At 46.4% G+C, this 16,376-nt stretch overlaps 5 protein-coding genes across 5 annotated transcripts; 1 reads left to right on the plus strand and 4 right to left on the minus strand.

Moving 5' to 3' along the window:
* Positions 1 to 1,639: 1,639 nt before the first annotated feature.
* Positions 1,640 to 6,654, minus strand: FOMMEDRAFT_114784 (ras GEF). Its single transcript, XM_007271746.1, has 10 exons — positions 6,022 to 6,654; positions 4,546 to 5,968; positions 3,731 to 4,492; positions 3,476 to 3,676; positions 3,254 to 3,419; positions 3,045 to 3,198; positions 2,733 to 2,990; positions 2,579 to 2,668; positions 2,295 to 2,511; positions 1,640 to 2,234 (listed from the first exon to the last, which is right to left on the minus strand). The coding sequence occupies exons 1-10, from the start codon at positions 6,535 to 6,537 to the stop codon at positions 1,927 to 1,929; spliced, it is 4,095 nt and encodes a 1,364-aa protein (XP_007271808.1). The 5' UTR covers positions 6,538 to 6,654; the 3' UTR covers positions 1,640 to 1,926.
* Positions 6,655 to 6,798: 144 nt separating this feature from the next.
* Positions 6,799 to 10,782, minus strand: FOMMEDRAFT_114788 (P-loop containing nucleoside triphosphate hydrolase protein). Its single transcript, XM_007271747.1, has 12 exons — positions 10,522 to 10,782; positions 10,326 to 10,465; positions 9,656 to 10,257; positions 8,734 to 9,598; positions 8,644 to 8,686; positions 8,471 to 8,592; positions 7,865 to 8,391; positions 7,609 to 7,811; positions 7,435 to 7,548; positions 7,235 to 7,372; positions 7,121 to 7,172; positions 6,799 to 7,059 (listed from the first exon to the last, which is right to left on the minus strand). Exons 1-12 carry the CDS (start codon positions 10,754 to 10,756, stop codon positions 6,870 to 6,872), a joined length of 3,231 nt encoding a protein of 1,076 aa, XP_007271809.1. The 5' UTR covers positions 10,757 to 10,782; the 3' UTR covers positions 6,799 to 6,869.
* Positions 10,783 to 11,669: 887 nt separating this feature from the next.
* Positions 11,670 to 13,674, minus strand: FOMMEDRAFT_149434 (CobW domain-containing protein). Its single transcript, XM_007271748.1, has 9 exons — positions 13,466 to 13,674; positions 13,388 to 13,411; positions 13,247 to 13,327; positions 13,131 to 13,197; positions 13,060 to 13,069; positions 12,807 to 12,992; positions 12,620 to 12,729; positions 12,514 to 12,560; positions 11,670 to 12,459 (listed from the first exon to the last, which is right to left on the minus strand). Exons 1-9 carry the CDS (start codon positions 13,486 to 13,488, stop codon positions 11,853 to 11,855), a joined length of 1,155 nt encoding a protein of 384 aa, XP_007271810.1. The 5' UTR covers positions 13,489 to 13,674; the 3' UTR covers positions 11,670 to 11,852.
* A 158-nt stretch (positions 13,675 to 13,832) lies between these two features.
* On the plus strand, positions 13,833 to 14,684 carry FOMMEDRAFT_32201 (guanylate kinase; the record flags this gene model as incomplete). Its single annotated transcript, XM_007271557.1, has 3 exons — positions 13,833 to 13,947; positions 14,032 to 14,288; positions 14,316 to 14,684. 3 exons carry the CDS (start codon positions 13,833 to 13,835, stop codon positions 14,682 to 14,684), a joined length of 741 nt encoding a protein of 246 aa, XP_007271619.1.
* A 153-nt stretch (positions 14,685 to 14,837) lies between these two features.
* Positions 14,838 to 16,130, minus strand: FOMMEDRAFT_97810 (Mak16 protein; the record flags this gene model as incomplete). The annotated part of the gene is made up of 6 exons (XM_007271620.1): positions 14,838 to 14,908; positions 14,968 to 15,485; positions 15,551 to 15,663; positions 15,731 to 15,834; positions 15,901 to 16,010; positions 16,069 to 16,130. 6 exons carry the CDS (start codon positions 16,128 to 16,130, stop codon positions 14,838 to 14,840), a joined length of 978 nt encoding a protein of 325 aa, XP_007271682.1.
* Between the last annotated feature and the right edge of the window lie 246 nt (positions 16,131 to 16,376).

Below are 16,376 nucleotides of genomic sequence, written 5' to 3' on the forward strand. Positions count from 1 at the left end.
TATCTCCCACGAAAGGCATCATGTAGCAATATTGCTGCTTACTCAACACCTCACCTTATACTATAACGATGACTACTTCCATCCATATTTCTGCCAAGGTAGACATAGTCAACATTGACACTGAGCACTGTTTCACAACTTCTAATTGGGCATTCTTGAGTTCTAATTCTTTTTTGTCTTGTTAAAATAGGAAGCAGCATCCAATCTTATTAGAAATCTGCAACGTGGTAAACCCCAAACGTTCTCACCTTTTGGATGCAAAGAAGTATGTACACTACTTATTCCAGTAGTAGTACATGCCCTTTTCTCAATGCATCCAATAAAAATCTGAGGATAAGTTTGCTTTGGATTGTAAGTGGTGCAATGCAAGAGTCGCTGTGCTTGGAAAGTACATGTAACTAAAGCTGCATACTCGAGATAGGTGTGGAAGCACCCAACTGTCCAGGAACCTACTGTGTCCATCGGAAACATTGACATGGCCAAGGAAGGAAGACAGAGCACAGCAGGGAGTACAAAAGCCACAAACGACTCACGCAACAGTACCGGATTCAAACTATACGAACCTCAAACTCATAGGACGAGTGGTCACAGTGGTCGTTCAAAAGTGAAACCAAGTCACGAACAATTATATGATAGGTACCACTCCAAAATATCTGGAGGGGATCTCAAAGAGTGTGAGTTGATAAAATCGTCACGTTTTCCATACCTCTGCTTATAAAGACAATATATACACAAGATCTGAAGTTTTCCTTTGGTTCAACCAAGCTTGAATATCTTGAGAAAAGCGAAGATAGCATTGTTATACAGCCAAGGCGCCGTAAGTAATCCATGGTAATCAGCATCATACACTAAACCAGTGCCCTTATGCTGTCCAGATTGGCAAGGCTGTATAATTGATCCTGATTGTACAGAGTTAGCTGGATGCCGCAGGCCGAAGGGAAAAGGAACTACCGAGGACAAAGCAAAGCTTGACTTGTTATACGATATTCTAGTAGTGTACAAACTGCATTTTAACAAGACCCACGACAATGGAGAGGTTCGTTCAGATGATTGGCAAGAACTTTTGATAGATCTACTTAGTAATAAGAAAAGGGAGATGGAGAAAGGAAAGGTGGTGAACCCTGACGATCATCTATGGGAGCTAAAAGAACCCTCCAGTAAAAAAAGTAGTCCCAACGAGTAGTATGGTCACCGTGACGGTGCAGAAACACTACACTTTCCCCATGAAATGAGATCCTGTTAATAGATATCAAACGCCTCTAATATCGTGAGAGTGTACAACTTAGGTATGTAGTAAAGGAATAGCTGGTAGTTTGTACCTTTATTAGCCATAAGAATGAAGTATGCTATGTTCACTATTATCCAGCAGAGGAACCGAGGTGGAGAGCCGCCAACAGTCGCAGGACCATATCAAACTATACGCTCTAGGCCTGCTTCCAAAGCAAAATGGGCCTTATTGTATATTTTCCACCTGCAAGAACCGGAGAAATTCCATCGCCCATACCATTTTCGGCCACCCAAACGCGAAAAATAACTAATATTACACATAGTAAATTGCGTCTCAAAACAAGGGTGAGGAAGCGAAGCAGAGAAGAAGCAATAAAGCAAAAGATAGTAGAAGAAAGAGAGGAAGAAAATAGTGTTACAGTTCCACGACAAGGTATCCATGAATGAAAATTGCTTAGGGGGTAAGTAAGTAAAGAAGCCAACTGTCGACTATTTTCGATGATAGACAAAGGAAAAAACGAAGGCGAAAGATCAGAATGATTATCAAAGGAGTAAACCAACCAGCATAAAGTGAGCGAGATGGAGGATATCGGGAGAGAATCACCAAAAAAACTGACAAACAAAAAACAAAGGAGAGGAACGAGAACAACAAAAAAAACCGTAAAGGTAAAACAAATTAGTTGCCGCTACATATATCGTCTACAAGAATCCACTCTCTTGTAACAACCTCGCCATCTTCTCATCCTCACGTTCTCTCGGCTCCCTCTCCAGACTAAGGTTCCAAAAGTGTTCGCCCCAATCGACAGACTCGTTAAACGCACTGAGACTTTCCTCGATGAACGTTAATATCGGGGTGAGCGGTGCGAGGTTAAAGTCTTTCGATTGCCATCGCTGGATCTCACGGATGATCTCCGCGGCACGTTGCCGTTTACCGAAGTTAATCAGGTTCCCAGGAAGGATGTCCTTGCTCCCGTCGTTGATGAATGTTAGAGTCGTCAAATAAACACCTGGCAAGAAAAGTTGAGTGCATTGAACGAATATCTCAGAAGACAGAAGACCTAACGCACCAATGAACGGAATACCAGGTGGATTGGTCTGAGCAAGGGTAGCTTTATAGTTCGTGAAATTCTTGGTAGAATCCAGAGTCATTTCACAGCTGCCCAACTGCGACATGAATCTCCCGCTGACTTGCTCCCAAGTCCGCTTCAAACGGCGAATCGGTGGCGAGTTCAAGCCAGAGATGATAGCCGCCATGCTTGAGAAATTATGAAGATTTCTACAGCGCTGTGGATAGTCCGACATCAATATCAATATCAGTGAAATTAAGCATTCGAGAATGATGAACACGTACGTCGGCAACGCCAATGAACTGTTTCACCAGGGCAGCTCGCTTGCGCGAATCCTCCTTACTAAGGACAGTGGCGTTCACCCAGTTCGCAATCTACAAAAATAACACAATCAGCATTACAACCAACAACATTAGGAGATGTACCAAACGAACGAACCTTGTTAGTCATCTGGATTACGTCCGTGATATGGTCCTTATGTTCGCCAACCTTCTGCTCTCTCGACCGCTGCAAACACTCAATCGCTTTGATCGTGCGGTACAGCGCAAACTCCATAATCGTCAGTTGACGAGCAAGTTCTAGCGGATCGATGTCAAGAAGCTTGAGTTTGCCCTTATTCATGCCCTTCGGGATGATCGGCGGAGGTGGGAAGGACGTTGGAGGTGTGAGAGCGAGTGGCTTAATTCCTCCTTGCTTCTAGCAACCCGCTTGTGAGCTCATGCATGACATAAATGACATGACGGAACTTACTTTGCGCTCAATAATGTTTAATAATGTCTTCGAAGCGGGAGAAACGGACACTTCAGGGTGTAGAAGGAACTCTTTGATGCGGTCCAAGATATACATATCGTCCTCAACGAGCACTTGGTCGTCCGTCACCATAGTCTTGAAAGTGTTCAATACTCTGCGAATATGTTAGCGATTGCGACACAGACAGATGTGAACAAAACTTAACGCACCGAGATCGGATAATGTGCTGCTTGAGCTTCGTCCATTCTTCCAAATCATTAGGCTTCAAACCATCCGGTGGTTGAATCCAATATCGTTGTACAAGCAAATCAAACAGCTCGTCCAACGTAGTGAACGACTTGTACGTCATCAAGAACGTTCGGATGAATACAGCATCTGAAACAGAATTTAGTTTCAAAGTCCCCAACGTATCTTAATCAATGTGACTTTACCTCCATATTCGTGAGTAGTTAGCCGTTCAATCAGCGCTGGTAATGTCCCCGCACGTATCCCTCCATCCGGAGTGAACATAATCTCCTCCTTTTTGTGGTCAGCACGCAAGTACCAAGGCTTTGAGTCGGCGTTAGCATTCTCGATCCACCTCTCCGGAGCATCATCACCCAAAATCTGTCTAATCTTCGTCCCGCGTGGTTCTAGCAAATACAATGAGCAAACTGCGATAATCATCAGTACCAAACAGAACGTACTCTTCTCAACGACATCCTCATCCTCTAGACCTAGAAGGTCTGGGTCTAGCGGCAAGTCTTTCGAAATAGATAGTGACTTCTTATGTCCGCTTGCTTTATCAGAAACCGAAAGCGTCTCTTGTCGTGGCGGCGGTGAGCTTGCAGATTCCGCGGTCTCCGGAACGAAGGCGTCAACGCCAGTCATTGCGGGCCTTGCAGCGCTCTTTTGGAACGCGAAGCCCATGTCCACGATATCCTCATCATCGTTCCCAGCATCCGGCATGGGACCAAAGAAATGTGACAACCGACGATTTCCATCCATAATGCTCATCCTCGATATTCGTAATGCAACTGACTCCCTGAAGCGTCCCTCCGATGCAATCTGCTCCCGGGCAATAGCAAGTAACTTCTCAAGGAACTCGACGGCCATCTTCGTTCCTGTCATCAAAACTTTCGCAGATCCGTAAAGACTGGATATTGGCCCCTGTCGGTCAATTGTGTCTGTTACGTTACCAGTAGTCGGCCATTTGAATGGTATTGTCTGAACAAATGCGAAGAGTATTGCTCCGTCATCAAACAGGCTCTGAGTAATTGCCTCGAATTTGCGTAGTAATGATCGGGCTTCAGCGACTGCACGCATATACGGATCCTCAGACTGAGGCGATGCTTGATCTCCACGCAAGCCACCTACGTCGACGTCTTGACAAATGTTAACGTCAATTACGACGCTGACGAAAGCCGAAATATCAGCCAAAAGTGCTTGAGTGTGGTTCAACAGTTCATCTAAGGACAGGAAAAGCTAAGAAAAATGTATTGAACAAGCAAGCTTTGCTTACCGCTTGTTGTTCCAGCATCTTGCACCAATTCTACAAGCGCAGCAAGTTTTCCATCTAAGGTTTCTTGCATATTCTTTACTTCCGTCACAGTTTCCTCGTTTAAGGAACGCTTCGGCAACCCAAGACCGTCATCGACATTGATGAAACCGAAACCTTTCCACGCTCCGGCAACTCCAGCGCCTGGAAGCCCCAGCCCAATGTGTTGAAGATCAAAAACACCTCGGAGCCGCTTTTTCCCTATCCGCTGATGAAGTTGCTTAATCACCGTGCGAGCATGTTGTTTCTTTACTTCCGAAACAAAGTTGTCAACCGCACGTTGCAGATCTGCAGCGTCCTGTTCCACGCGTATCATCATTTCCGAGGATAAGGCTTCCCGTTTGTATCGCGCAGCACGGGCAGAAAGTACAAGCTTCGACAGTGTGGCCGTGACCTTCCGTTGCGAGCTCTTCAACTGCGCCTGAAGTTGTTGTACGACGGCCGTAGCAGCCGGATCACCGGAATCACGTTCGCCGTGTACACTCGGAAGAGGACCAGCCAATGCACAGGACACATAAAGCAAATTCCGTACAGCAACAACAACAGAACCAACGTTTTGTTCCACTTCTTTGTCGTGATCGGCGCCTTTCGGCAGGCCATTGTCGTCCACAGAAGCCATGACAACGATGATAGCATCACGCGTTTGGTCTGCCAAAGTGTCTATTGATTCTGGCTCAGGAGGAGCAAGCGCACTCTGAAGCATGAAAGCAGATCGCTCCGCAGGTGTAAGTCCGGGATCGTTCGCCGGCGCAACGCCACCGTTCAGCGGACGCACGGGGCGATCATGAGCATCACCTTCTCGGGGATGAACGTCGGAATCATCAGAGTAGACACTATCTCGTTTGGAGCTCTGATTATTGCTTGTCACTGAGTCCGCACGTAACCGGGCTTCCGTAAACATAGTCTCATTAGTGCTTGCATAACCCGATGTTGTCGAGGAGGGACCTGCAACATATTGTCGACCATTCTGATGTGCATCGTTCGGATAGGTAACATTCGTAGTGGTATCGATGCGCGGAATCGTCGCAGACGCATTGATTACAGCTCCGTTCTCGGGTACTGGTCGCGTCCATTGGATTTGACCAGTGATCTTGTTGAAGTAATAATAAGTCAAGCCGTCATCTACAAGTCGCTTTGTCCAAGGTTCAGGAGTCCCGCTCCGCTTCGCAAGTCCAAACCCAGCAGCACGAAAACTGGCAGAGGGGGCGCCACCTATGGCATTTCCGTTAACAAGCCCCGAGAACTGGTTATGGATATCGTTACGACCCGCCGTGCGTAAATTAGCAGCGGGTTGTTGCCCTCCCAAGCTATTGTCATTAATTTCTGGGCCCATTTCAGCGGGGAGATCCCGAGAGCGTTCGCCAGTCTGAGTGTTAACATAGAATATCTATCCGGGCGGTTTCAGAAACCTTGCATGTAAGAAAGTAGTGCAGCACATACCTGCCCGGTCGCATCGACCTCAGGCAGCCAGTAATCCTGATGAGATAGATTCTGCCCGGCCATCGCTCCGTTAGCGAGATCTTGGAACCCGTTCCTTGACCGTGCATAGTCAATCTCCTCCTGCATCCAATCATGATCTGAGGTAGCACCCCGCACACGTTGGCTAACGTCAATAGCAGAATCATGCACCTCGTTAACCCGCACGGGCTCCTGTGGGCCGAGCTCTGCCTCTGCCTCCGCCTCCGATATCGGTTGTACGTAGTTTGAAGGGAACCATCCACGTTCCTCGCCTAAGAGACCATCCCACCACCCCGACTCAAGCTGTGTCAAGACCTCGATAATATCTCCACGATAAAACGAGAGTGATGAGTTGTCCGTCGACTGATAGTCATAGAGAGCACGGCAGTAGAAAGTGGAGAGCATTTGGTCATCGCCGGCCTGCGCATCGTCTTCGTGCGTGTTATTTGCTGCTTGGTGATCGCCAGCGGGGTACAACATTGTTGCCGCCGCGGACATTGTGGATGGAAGCGAAGAAGAATTAAGCGAGGTGTGGTAAGATATGGCCGCCCGCTGAGTACGGCGGATGCGGCGTGGGTGGATGCGGCGAGCACGGAGAGCGGTAGCGACGAAGAGCCAAGGCTGAGTGCGAGGAGACGTGCGTGCTGCCTAGTCAGTACAGTCAGTCAGTTCCCAAGTTGTGCATCCGTGGGAATATCCGCTTCACTGCAAATAACTACGCCACTTCCGACTCGGTACATCGACTCCTTATTTCTGCACAGATAATACATTCATCTCTAAGTATGTAACTAGTATACACAAATAGGCCATGAAAACTGCCACATGAAATTTTATCTCTTCAGCGTGCGTTGCTTCTCTGCAAATTCTACAATCTTTCGGTCCACGAACAGGCCCTTGCGTTCCCTTACCCGATCCATGTACCCCTTCGCTATATTCTCTCGGTCGGCCTTCTCACCAAGATCTTCTAGCTCCTCCTCCGTCGTCGGCACCCAGAACGGATCCTGGTCCAGCATCTCATACCTGGGGTTTTCCATTCAGCAAAACCTCTCTTAAAGTTTCTCAGGGCCTAGGGTGCACTTACCCACTAAAGATCAGCTGAGGGCTCGCCGCTCCTGATGTACGTTTCCGTATCTCTGCGAAGTTGATTAGCAGTCCACTCGGCACACCCTGTAAACTGTTGATGATGCGATCTTACCGTCAGCAAATCCGAAACTCTCGACAACTGGCAGGAGTGCCCTGACAGTGAAAAACGTCGTGCCTTCCTTCATTTCCTCGGACACAATTCGTCCGCGTCGCTTTGCTACCACCCCATACATCTTTCCCAGAACATCGGCTGCACACACCAATTCAGCGAATACGAATAGAAATGTGGAGTAGAACAGAACACCAACGTACTGGAAGCTTGAATATCACAAGTATACATAGCAAGCATCAGCCTCGGACTCCAGTCTAGCAACCCTGACCGGCAGGCGTCCTGGACGGCAGATATCAATGATCCAATCACTTGAGCTACAAGTCAAAGAAAAAAGTTCAGTCTCACGACAAGGGGTAATCAAAAGAAGCACATACGGTTCTCGTACTCTATTGCCTGGGAATCGATTTGCAGGCTTTCAACAAAGTATGCAATGCCTTCAACAGGTTCGGCACACAGAGGGCCTCTAAAGGTAGCGATCTGAAACCCAGTCTCCACGCTACTCTCAGCATCCTGGAGCAATCTACTTCTCCCGGCGACGGGCTCGGTAGTTTGTGTGCGTTGTAAACGTCTCCTTAAACTGCTCGGCTGCGATTAGCAGTGAACAATTAAACAAGTTCCGAAAGTACTCACGAAGTAGCTGGGCTGTCTTTGCGTGAGTCAATCAAAACACATCCGCCAGCTGTCTGAGGGCCAAATGCCCAGATATTGTCTACAATATTTTGCCACTCGGAACCGACTTTCTTGCACACAGCTTCAAGAGCGGTCCAAAACTGGTCAGGTTTGACTGTCGGCCTCCGGAACACATCACCATGAATATTTACACCCTCAGCCAGGTCATCATCATTATCCTCCGGTAAGAAACTAGAATCCACCAACGCAGCTTGTTCCTTCAACTTCCTTTCACGGAGTATCTTCCTCAACACAAGCAAGTTATCCTGAATAAACTCAAGTATCGGTTTCGGAAGAGGGACAGCGCGTATCTTGAACTTGACCACAGAGTGTGCGCTAGAGCCCTGAATAGTCCCGCGGGGCACATCTGGGGTTTTCATACTTGTCATATCCGGAGCTCTTACAGCCGTTTCCCTGAAAGGCACAATAGGCTCTGACGGCTGGATATCAACCTTCGCAAATCGTTCGCGCAGATCCTTCAGGCACCGCTGCGGGGAAGAAAGAACCAATATCAACCAATCAACATATATCTTTTAATTTATTTCATTAAGAAAAAATGCCGCAAACCTCAAGATGAAGTTCTCCTGCTGTCAGGATAACGTGCTCCCCCGTTTGTTGCTGGAAAGTCTCGACAGCAGGGTCAGCTTGGTTGAGTATTCTTAACCCCTCAACAAGCTTAGGGAGATTCGCTGCAATGCTAGTCAGGTACGAATAAGACACGCAATCAAGCTTGTACTTACCTGGTTCCGTAGGTTCTAAAGCGACCCGGACGATCGGAGAGGTCTGCCTATCATAAGCGTCGAGACTAAATGAACAAGTTCCTGACTTACCTGCCGAACAATACCGCCAAGATTGATAAGACAAGCTCTATCAACTGCAAAGTCATCTGTAGGAGGGGTTTCTGCGTTGGGAGCGCATAATGTCGCATGTCGCCAGACCTTTCCCTCTAATCCTCGCAGCGCAAAGACGTTGCCGGCCCTAACAGCATCTACTATCTCTAGTTCTCTCCCCATCATGATGTAAAGAGCCTCAACCTTGGCCTTCAGGATATGATTGACATTCCTCGGATGGGATGGACCCAAGCTTTCGTTATATTTCGGTAACACGCAGTATATCGATGAGCCGGTACGTAGGAGACCTGAGTATAGACGTGCAAATCCGAGCAGGACAGATCGCTCTTCTCCAGCTGGCCCCGGTGATGCGGAAGGCTGCTCTGAAAGTTGCATATCCGCAAGTGCCTGTCCGTTCTCTACATCTCCATTGCCAAGTGCACTTTCCGAAGTATCCTTGCCGTGTCTAAGCTCTCGACCCCTCTGACGCATTTCCTCCGCAGTGAGCGGTTTCCGCCTATTCTCCGGCAAGTCCTTCGCAGTCACTGCAAACATCTTGCTAACATATGCCACGATAGCTGCGTCTGGGTTCGAGCTGCACGAGAAGAGGTCACGTTCAAGTTTGTTCTTCGGTTCTACAGTTGGTTGATGCAAATCTGGGTACAGCATCTTCGGCATGCGAGTGGTCTGCGCTTGTGATGGAGCCGGAATAATATCAATGACGGTTTGGATGGTACACGTCGAAAGAGAGAGCCATTGGTTAAAGATAAGGGAAAGCAGATATCGAGGGTCTTTTGATTTCAAATCCCGGGGCGGGATTTTTAGATTCAAAGCAGTGATAATTTTGGAGACCTTTTCCGGATTCCTATCGGACAATCAAAAAATCAATGGTAATGAATTTAGATCAGCAGACAAGACATACGGGTTGCGAACTACTCCTTCATAAACAGCCCAAATATTCTCCAACACAAATTGCACGAAGAGTGGCTTCAACGCACGCCCCTTGAGATGCTTATGTCCAATAACCCTCTTCGTCTTTGGGTCTAAATAATAATCACCCCAGAGTACTCGTCTCAGATTTGCCTCCTTCATTCCTAATTTCGCAGCATATAGCTGAGCGAATTTGCCAATTCGGAAACCCCATCCGTCAATCGCAGATGCAAACACGACGTTTCCTCGTTCAGGTGCAAAATAAATATCCTCGTCGTCCTTCTCTTGAAATTCCGCGTTTGCACCATCCATACTTTCTGCGTCCACCGAACCAGCATCAGCATGATTCGCTTGATTGTCTCTCCGCTGTGCAAGACGCTTCTCACGTTCCTCACGCCATCGTAAGTCGTCCTCCATGCGCTCGCCGGCGAAAAGTGAGCCCATGACCGCGTTAACTTGCTCGATCACTTGACTGAGATGGTGGTATGCTTCTACTGGAGTATGCTTTAGCTCGGTTATTAGTCTATCGCATTTGTTCAATACAAGTATAGGTCGGACTCTGTCTAGCCATGCTTGACGAAGTACGGATATTGTCTAACAATTTTCCGATACATAAACTAAGTGGCATACGCATAATACTGCCGTGGAAATAACTAGCGCACCTGAGTACAAACACCTTCGACGACATCAACCAAGAGAAGTGCACCATCGCACAATCTCGACGCAGTTGATACTTCACTCGAAAAGTCGACATGTCCAGGCGTGTCAATCAAGTTAATAACATAAGTCTTCTGAACGCTTTCTAGTGCCATTAGTCTGTTCGTCTCAGATTCATTGCAACGATTGTTTCGTGCTTACCGCCCTCTTCCGTCTTCTCTGCTACCTTGAATCTAAGTGATACAGCACTACTCTCCATAGTTATCCCGCGCTGCTGTTCGTCTTCTCTACTGTCTAGATATCTAATCTTTCCCGCCATTCGTGATGATATTATGTTGTTCGCAGCAAGGAGGTAGTCAACAAACGTGGTCTTGCCATGATCGACATGACCGATAGTCGTTATTACACGCACGTCTTCAGCAAGTGCTGAAGACATCGTGTTTTCCTATGCGGATTGGGAGGGAAGAGGGAGAGAGTAGGAGTCAAGATGCTTTTCAGTGTATGAATTTTGTAACCGGGTCCGAGATGATCGACGCGTGAATTATGACGCATATATGGTCAAGCCGCGTATTTTGTCCATCCGTCCAAAGTATAAAAGAATGACCTACGATTTCACAATCTACACATATTCAAACTAACTAGACAAAACAATCGTTCCAACACATGTACAAAACAATGAATATTACAAATCTGATACTATGTAACAATGAGAATAACTTGGCTGATCTATGTGTTCAGTCAGAAGAAAGCACACTAGGGATAAATCCCAGAACCCCTCACCCCCTCTTGTCCTTAAAGCTGGCCTCTGTTGTCCTCTGTCTTGTATACTGCAAGTCTGAAATCTTCATTTCTATCATTTGTTTGTACCAGAGTGTGTGAGATGAAGAGGATAACTTGTAAGAAATGGCCAAACACCCAATTCCACAACAGACTCCTCAATGGATGCCTTGTCTCAAGCCTTAGGTTCAATGTTTAGGTTGAGAGCAAGAGGTAATAACTTATTCAGTCAAGCTGTGAACACGTGTATGCTGACGCTGTGATAATAGTTTGACGTTGAGACAAGATTGACTAGTTGACAAACTGGGCAACATTCTGACACTGTATACAAAACGAGCCTTTATTATCAAGGAGCAAGACAATGAAAATTTCTGAAAACTGGTCATCAGAAACCAGCCATCTCTTTTGACTTGACTCAAGTGAGAGATAATTTATGCAAAAATTGTCTGCTGGATTTCAGTTAACTTCTCCTTAGTCAACCGATCTTGTCTTGCATTGGAGGCGACTTCCAGAATAGGGTGACCAGAGAATTTGGTGAGGCATTGTCATTGAATATGTAAGGCCGATTCAAAGAGAGCTTGAGTAATCTGTAGAAATTAGTAGTTACTTCTCCTAATTTGGAAGCAACTTTGGGGTACAAACGTATTAAGTAGCTATGGCGAAAGAAAGGTACGATAGAATAGTGACCTGCCAAAATGTGGTATCAGCGACTTCTTTGTTGTGTGATTAGTTAGGTAACAAGTTGTGTTTGCCATCTATGTCAACCCCAAAACTGTCGACAAGCTATCTTTCACTCTACTATCTAATCCTTTTCCAATGAAGACTAGCTTTCCCTCTTCCGGTACGCCCATACTTGAGCCTTCCTCCACCTTCGTAATCTCGTACAAGCTCCTCACACCTTGCAACACATACTGTTCACCACTCTGCGAGGCAAACGTCCCCTTGCAGCGTAGAACTTCAAGCTCATGCTTCTCGTCTTTCGGAGAGTCCTCCGGAAGTCTACCCTCCCATAACACGGTACGGATCCATTCGTCGAGTCTCTGGATTTGCACAGATGACAGGTGAGAACAGCGAACTTGCATGCTCGTAATATCCTGGTGGTGTGCCTGGGAATGGCCATGACCATCTTCACAGTTCTCATCATGGGTATGTGTTTCCGGGATATCGTTCGCCAAGGAGGGCGGTTTCGCAGAATAAGCACCAATCCCAATGACGTATTTGAGGTCTATCTGAGCAAGCACAGTGTGGTAGACTGCCGCGGTGGGGTTTATACTGCGTATTCTGTTGTCTAACCGAGTGACGACGTCCCTTTCAGCAATATCTGTTTTGTTTAACAGTACGACGTCTGCAGCGGCGATCTGACTGAATATTAATTAGGAAATTGAAACGGGAAGTCTGAAAAGATCAGGAGCAAACCGCAGGCTAGTTCCATTGTTGTCCGATGACTCGTCCTCGTCAATTTGCTGTTGCATCATTCAGATCCAGAAACTAAACTCTCTGCGCGTAGGTCTAGCAGGCTTACCTTCTCTCCAAAGACCGCGTCTACGACGCATACGACGCCATCCAAGTAAATATCACGACCGAGATCAGACACGTATTCTTCGTTTAGCCAAAACATAGCAGCGATTGGACCTATTACCGACGTGCCAAGTCAATCAGTAAGCAAGCCGTCAAACCATGCCTTTTTATACATTCTAAGGTCTAGTTACCTGGGTCAGCCAAACCAGTCGTCTCCAACAAGATGTAATCAAATGCACCCTTCTTCTCCATGAGTTTCTCAATAGCCGCAAGTCCTGTATCTTTGATGCTACAGCATAAACACCCATTCGGTAATTCAAGGAATTCTTCTGATAAGTCTCCTGGACTCCCTTGTGATGAGATATTAATTGCTCTAGCTAAAATATGCAGTTAGTCACTCGGCCAAAGAAAAAGAAGAAAGAAGAAAGCAAAGGGATGAAGTACATTCTATATCCTTGAATAACGTTTCAGACAATATTTCAAAGTAGAAAGAAGACCAAGATGGAGACGCATACAGCAGTGTCCGCAAACTCGTTCATAATAACAGCTATTCGGTATCCATGACGTTCTGTCAGGATTCTCCTGCACACTCGTTATGATTCATCTCACTTTACGAGGTAGGGATGCTTACTTGAGTAGCGTACTCTTCCCTGCTCCAAGGAAGCCCGAAATCAGTGTACATGGCACACGTCCGTCTTCTCGCTTGGAATTACTATTTGTGCCGAAATGAGACGAACACATGAACATGTAGACGAGCATCATCCAGACTTACTCCTCTGAATGGTCGAGAAGAGTCCTAATTAATGAACTATTAGCATATACATCACTTGACCACCGTAAAATAACCTACGGGATATCCTCGTCATCAGACATGGTTCTATATCAATCGGAGGGCGGATACGTAATTGTTTATGCACTTGAAGTTCTGCAGAAGTAGAATTTATGCGAATAAAAGGGTTATAGCCTTTCTCTCAAATCTATGTTACTCGACTCAATGTCTTGAGTGTTGTTTCAATGTTCGTCTGAAGTCTAAGTCTTGTGCTTGGTGGATGAGGTCAGTGGCGGAGGAGCAACTATCGAAGGCACGTGCGTCAAATTGAGTGTGCTTACCAGCTTCCGCTGTAGTAGTCAAATCAAATATCTACCCAACAATTCTTCATATCGCTCCTTAACTACAAACCACCCTGTCCTTCATTCGTTTTCTTTATTCTGGCGTGATGGCGTCCTTCACACGCCCACTCGTCATCTCAGGTCCAAGCGGTGCAGGCAAAAGCACCCTGCTCAACCGTCTCTTCACCGACCATAAAGACAAATTCGGGTTCAGCGTTTCCCGTAAGTACGCACGGATACCATATTCTCACTTGCACAATCATTAAACTTGTCTCATTTTCTTATGTTCTACATGCAATTTAAAAGATACAACTCGAAAACCACGCGTCGGCGAAGAAGACGGCAAAGCATACCACTTCGTAGACAAAGAAGCCTTCCTAAAACTACGTAGCGAAAATGGCTTCATCGAAACTGCCGAGTTCGCCGGTAACTACTATGGGACGAGCAAGCTTGCTGTGAAGACTGTTCACGATGAAGGACGAAGATGTATCCTCGATATTGAAGCTCAAGTGAATTTCTTTCGTGAACTAGAATTAAAAAAACTGAATGCTCATTCTTTCTATGTACGAAATATTTCTCTGTTCGTCTAGGGCGTCCGACAAGTAAAAAACACAGACCTCAACCCCGTATACTTATTCATCTCCCCACCAAACATGATAACCCTCCAAAGCCGACTCGCAGGACGAAACACAGACACTCCCGAAGCCATCCAAAAACGCTTGAAAACAGCCATCGAGGAAATCGAATACGCGAAAACCGGTGCTCATGATATAATTATTGTCAATGATAACCTTGAAGAAGCATATAACAAGTTCGAGAGGGTTGCACTTGGCGAGGAGGTCGAGTCGGACGTTTTACCGGATATGATAATCGAAGAGAGCGAGCCTGAAGTTAACAACGTGGAATTGAACGGAGTATCCTCGATACCCAACCAAATTGAAGAAACTCGTGTCTTATGATACATGCTTTTCCGTGGAACAGGTGATGAGTTGCGACATTAGAGGGACATGGCACGTGGATCCGGTATTTCGTGCAATTGATGTATGGGTAAAAGCTGCAGAATGTCTAGAACGCGAAAAAAGAGGAATACAGGATACAGACTATAAGATGCATTAATGAGCGATGGTCTCTCTTGCGGCTGGCACGAATTCCTGTTCGTATTCGACTTCCACACGCGGTCCGCCTGCGAAAGAATACTGCATTAAGTAACGGGAAAATGAGTTGAGAAATTGAAATCCGCACGTTTGGGTTTCTTCCCTGGTCTCTTTGAAACTTTCGGTACCTTGGGCGGTGCTTTTCGTTTCCCCTTTGCGCTTGGACCAGAAGTCTCGTCGTCGGAACCAATCTCATTGTCCTCATCCTCTGATACGTCTTCCAAATCCTCCAAATCGCTCAACCCATCCTCCTCACTCTCATCTCCACTCAAATCACTCACAAACTCCCTCTCGCCCCACTCCCCCTCCTCCTCTTCCATCTCTTCTTCCAATTCCTCTTCATCCTCTTCCTCCGTCTCGTCATCCTCCATGTCTTCCAGCCCTTCCACAGCCGCTTCCATATCCGCCTTCCCTCGAGATTGGTCAAGAACGGCTTGCCAGACTTCTTCATTCACATTAAGTGGTGCATCTCCGTATGCTTTTGATTTTAATCTCTCGATAAGCTCTTTTTCGATTGATTTTTCGAGGTGGGCGGCGGAGAGGGCTTTACGTTCGCGTGTTGTTTCGCGGCGTTCGAGTTTCTTCTTCACACCCACAAGTTTCGTCCTATTGAAATCAGTGCCAATGCCTGTGAGAGAAAGGTACCTTGAAGAAAGATCAGGAAGACATACTGCTGCCGTAACTTCATACGTCGCATTTTGATGAGGTATTGGGTGATTTTGGTGACTCGTTGCTTGCATTTGTGTATTAAGAAATTCGGCCAGTAGATTAGCTCTTTGTCAATCTGCGGTTACGAAAAGTAAATTTCTTCCGGTATTAGTTGCAAGAAAGCGGATTGAACCGAGACTCACCTGTTGCAGTGCCGCTGAGTAATTATTTGAAAGCTTTATCTTCTCCCACATATGTTTTGGACTGTGTGCTCGTTCGATGGTCTTAACATACAAGTATAAGATACCTAACACAAGCCAAGCACATTGTCAGACAACACCCAATGAGACAAACAGGACAGATCACTGCATACCCTCTTTCTCGCGCACAGTAGCATATCTCGAGTTAGCAAGAGGACACGACTGTCGATTACAGAAACCCGTGACATTGTACTCGTTTCTGCAAAAGTTTTGTGTTGCAGTCCTTTCAAGGTAAAAGACGTGAGACAAGAGAAGGACGGATAAGAACTGAATGTACGAACTTGACTTTGTATGAACAGAACTGTTGGTTTATCACCGACCAGATGACTTCGTCACTCTGCATTTTTTAGAGAAGAGAGAGGGGAGAGATGGAGTGAAAGCTGAACTGAAGATGGCACGAATATTTACTGATGAGATCTGCGTTGCCTTTTTAGTCCGATATGGGAAAGCCATGCTCAACGTCGATCACGGAGGGCTTCGACTCGACTCGAAGTTCACGCCTCTTTCTCATACTACATCAATTTCTAACTAGTGACCAGAGTCTCTGTCAAGTAAGAAACGAAAGACAGGCGCTCTTTCGTCGCATGAA

This window comes from Fomitiporia mediterranea (assembly GCF_000271605.1).
Source record: "Fomitiporia mediterranea MF3/22 unplaced genomic scaffold FOMMEscaffold_18, whole genome shotgun sequence".
Taxonomy (NCBI): domain Eukaryota; kingdom Fungi; phylum Basidiomycota; class Agaricomycetes; order Hymenochaetales; family Hymenochaetaceae; genus Fomitiporia; species Fomitiporia mediterranea.

Coding starts and splice junctions, on each gene's coding strand:
- FOMMEDRAFT_114784 (XM_007271746.1), bottom strand. CDS start 6,537: ATGTCCGCGGCGGCAACAATGTTGTACCCCGCTGGCGATCACCAAGCA. Junction 5,969..6,021: donor AGGTCGATGCGACCGGGCAG/GTATGTGCTGCA, acceptor CCGCCCGGATAG/ATATTCTATGTTAACACTCA. Junction 3,420..3,475: donor AACTACTCACGAATATGGAG/GTAAAGTCACAT, acceptor ATTCTGTTTCAG/ATGCTGTATTCATCCGAACG.
- FOMMEDRAFT_114788 (XM_007271747.1), bottom strand. CDS start 10,756: ATGTCTTCAGCACTTGCTGAAGACGTGCGTGTAATAACGACTATCGGT. Junction 7,549..7,608: donor GGCAATAGAGTACGAGAACC/GTATGTGCTTCT, acceptor TTTGACTTGTAG/CTCAAGTGATTGGATCATTG. Junction 7,173..7,234: donor GAGTTTCGGATTTGCTGACG/GTAAGATCGCAT, acceptor TCAACTTCGCAG/AGATACGGAAACGTACATCA.
- FOMMEDRAFT_149434 (XM_007271748.1), bottom strand. CDS start 13,488: ATGTCTGATGACGAGGATATCCC. Junction 13,412..13,465: donor TCTGATGACGAGGATATCCC/GTAGGTTATTTT, acceptor TTCATTAATTAG/GACTCTTCTCGACCATTCAG. Junction 12,460..12,513: donor AACAATGGAACTAGCCTGCG/GTTTGCTCCTGA, acceptor ATTAATATTCAG/TCAGATCGCCGCTGCAGACG.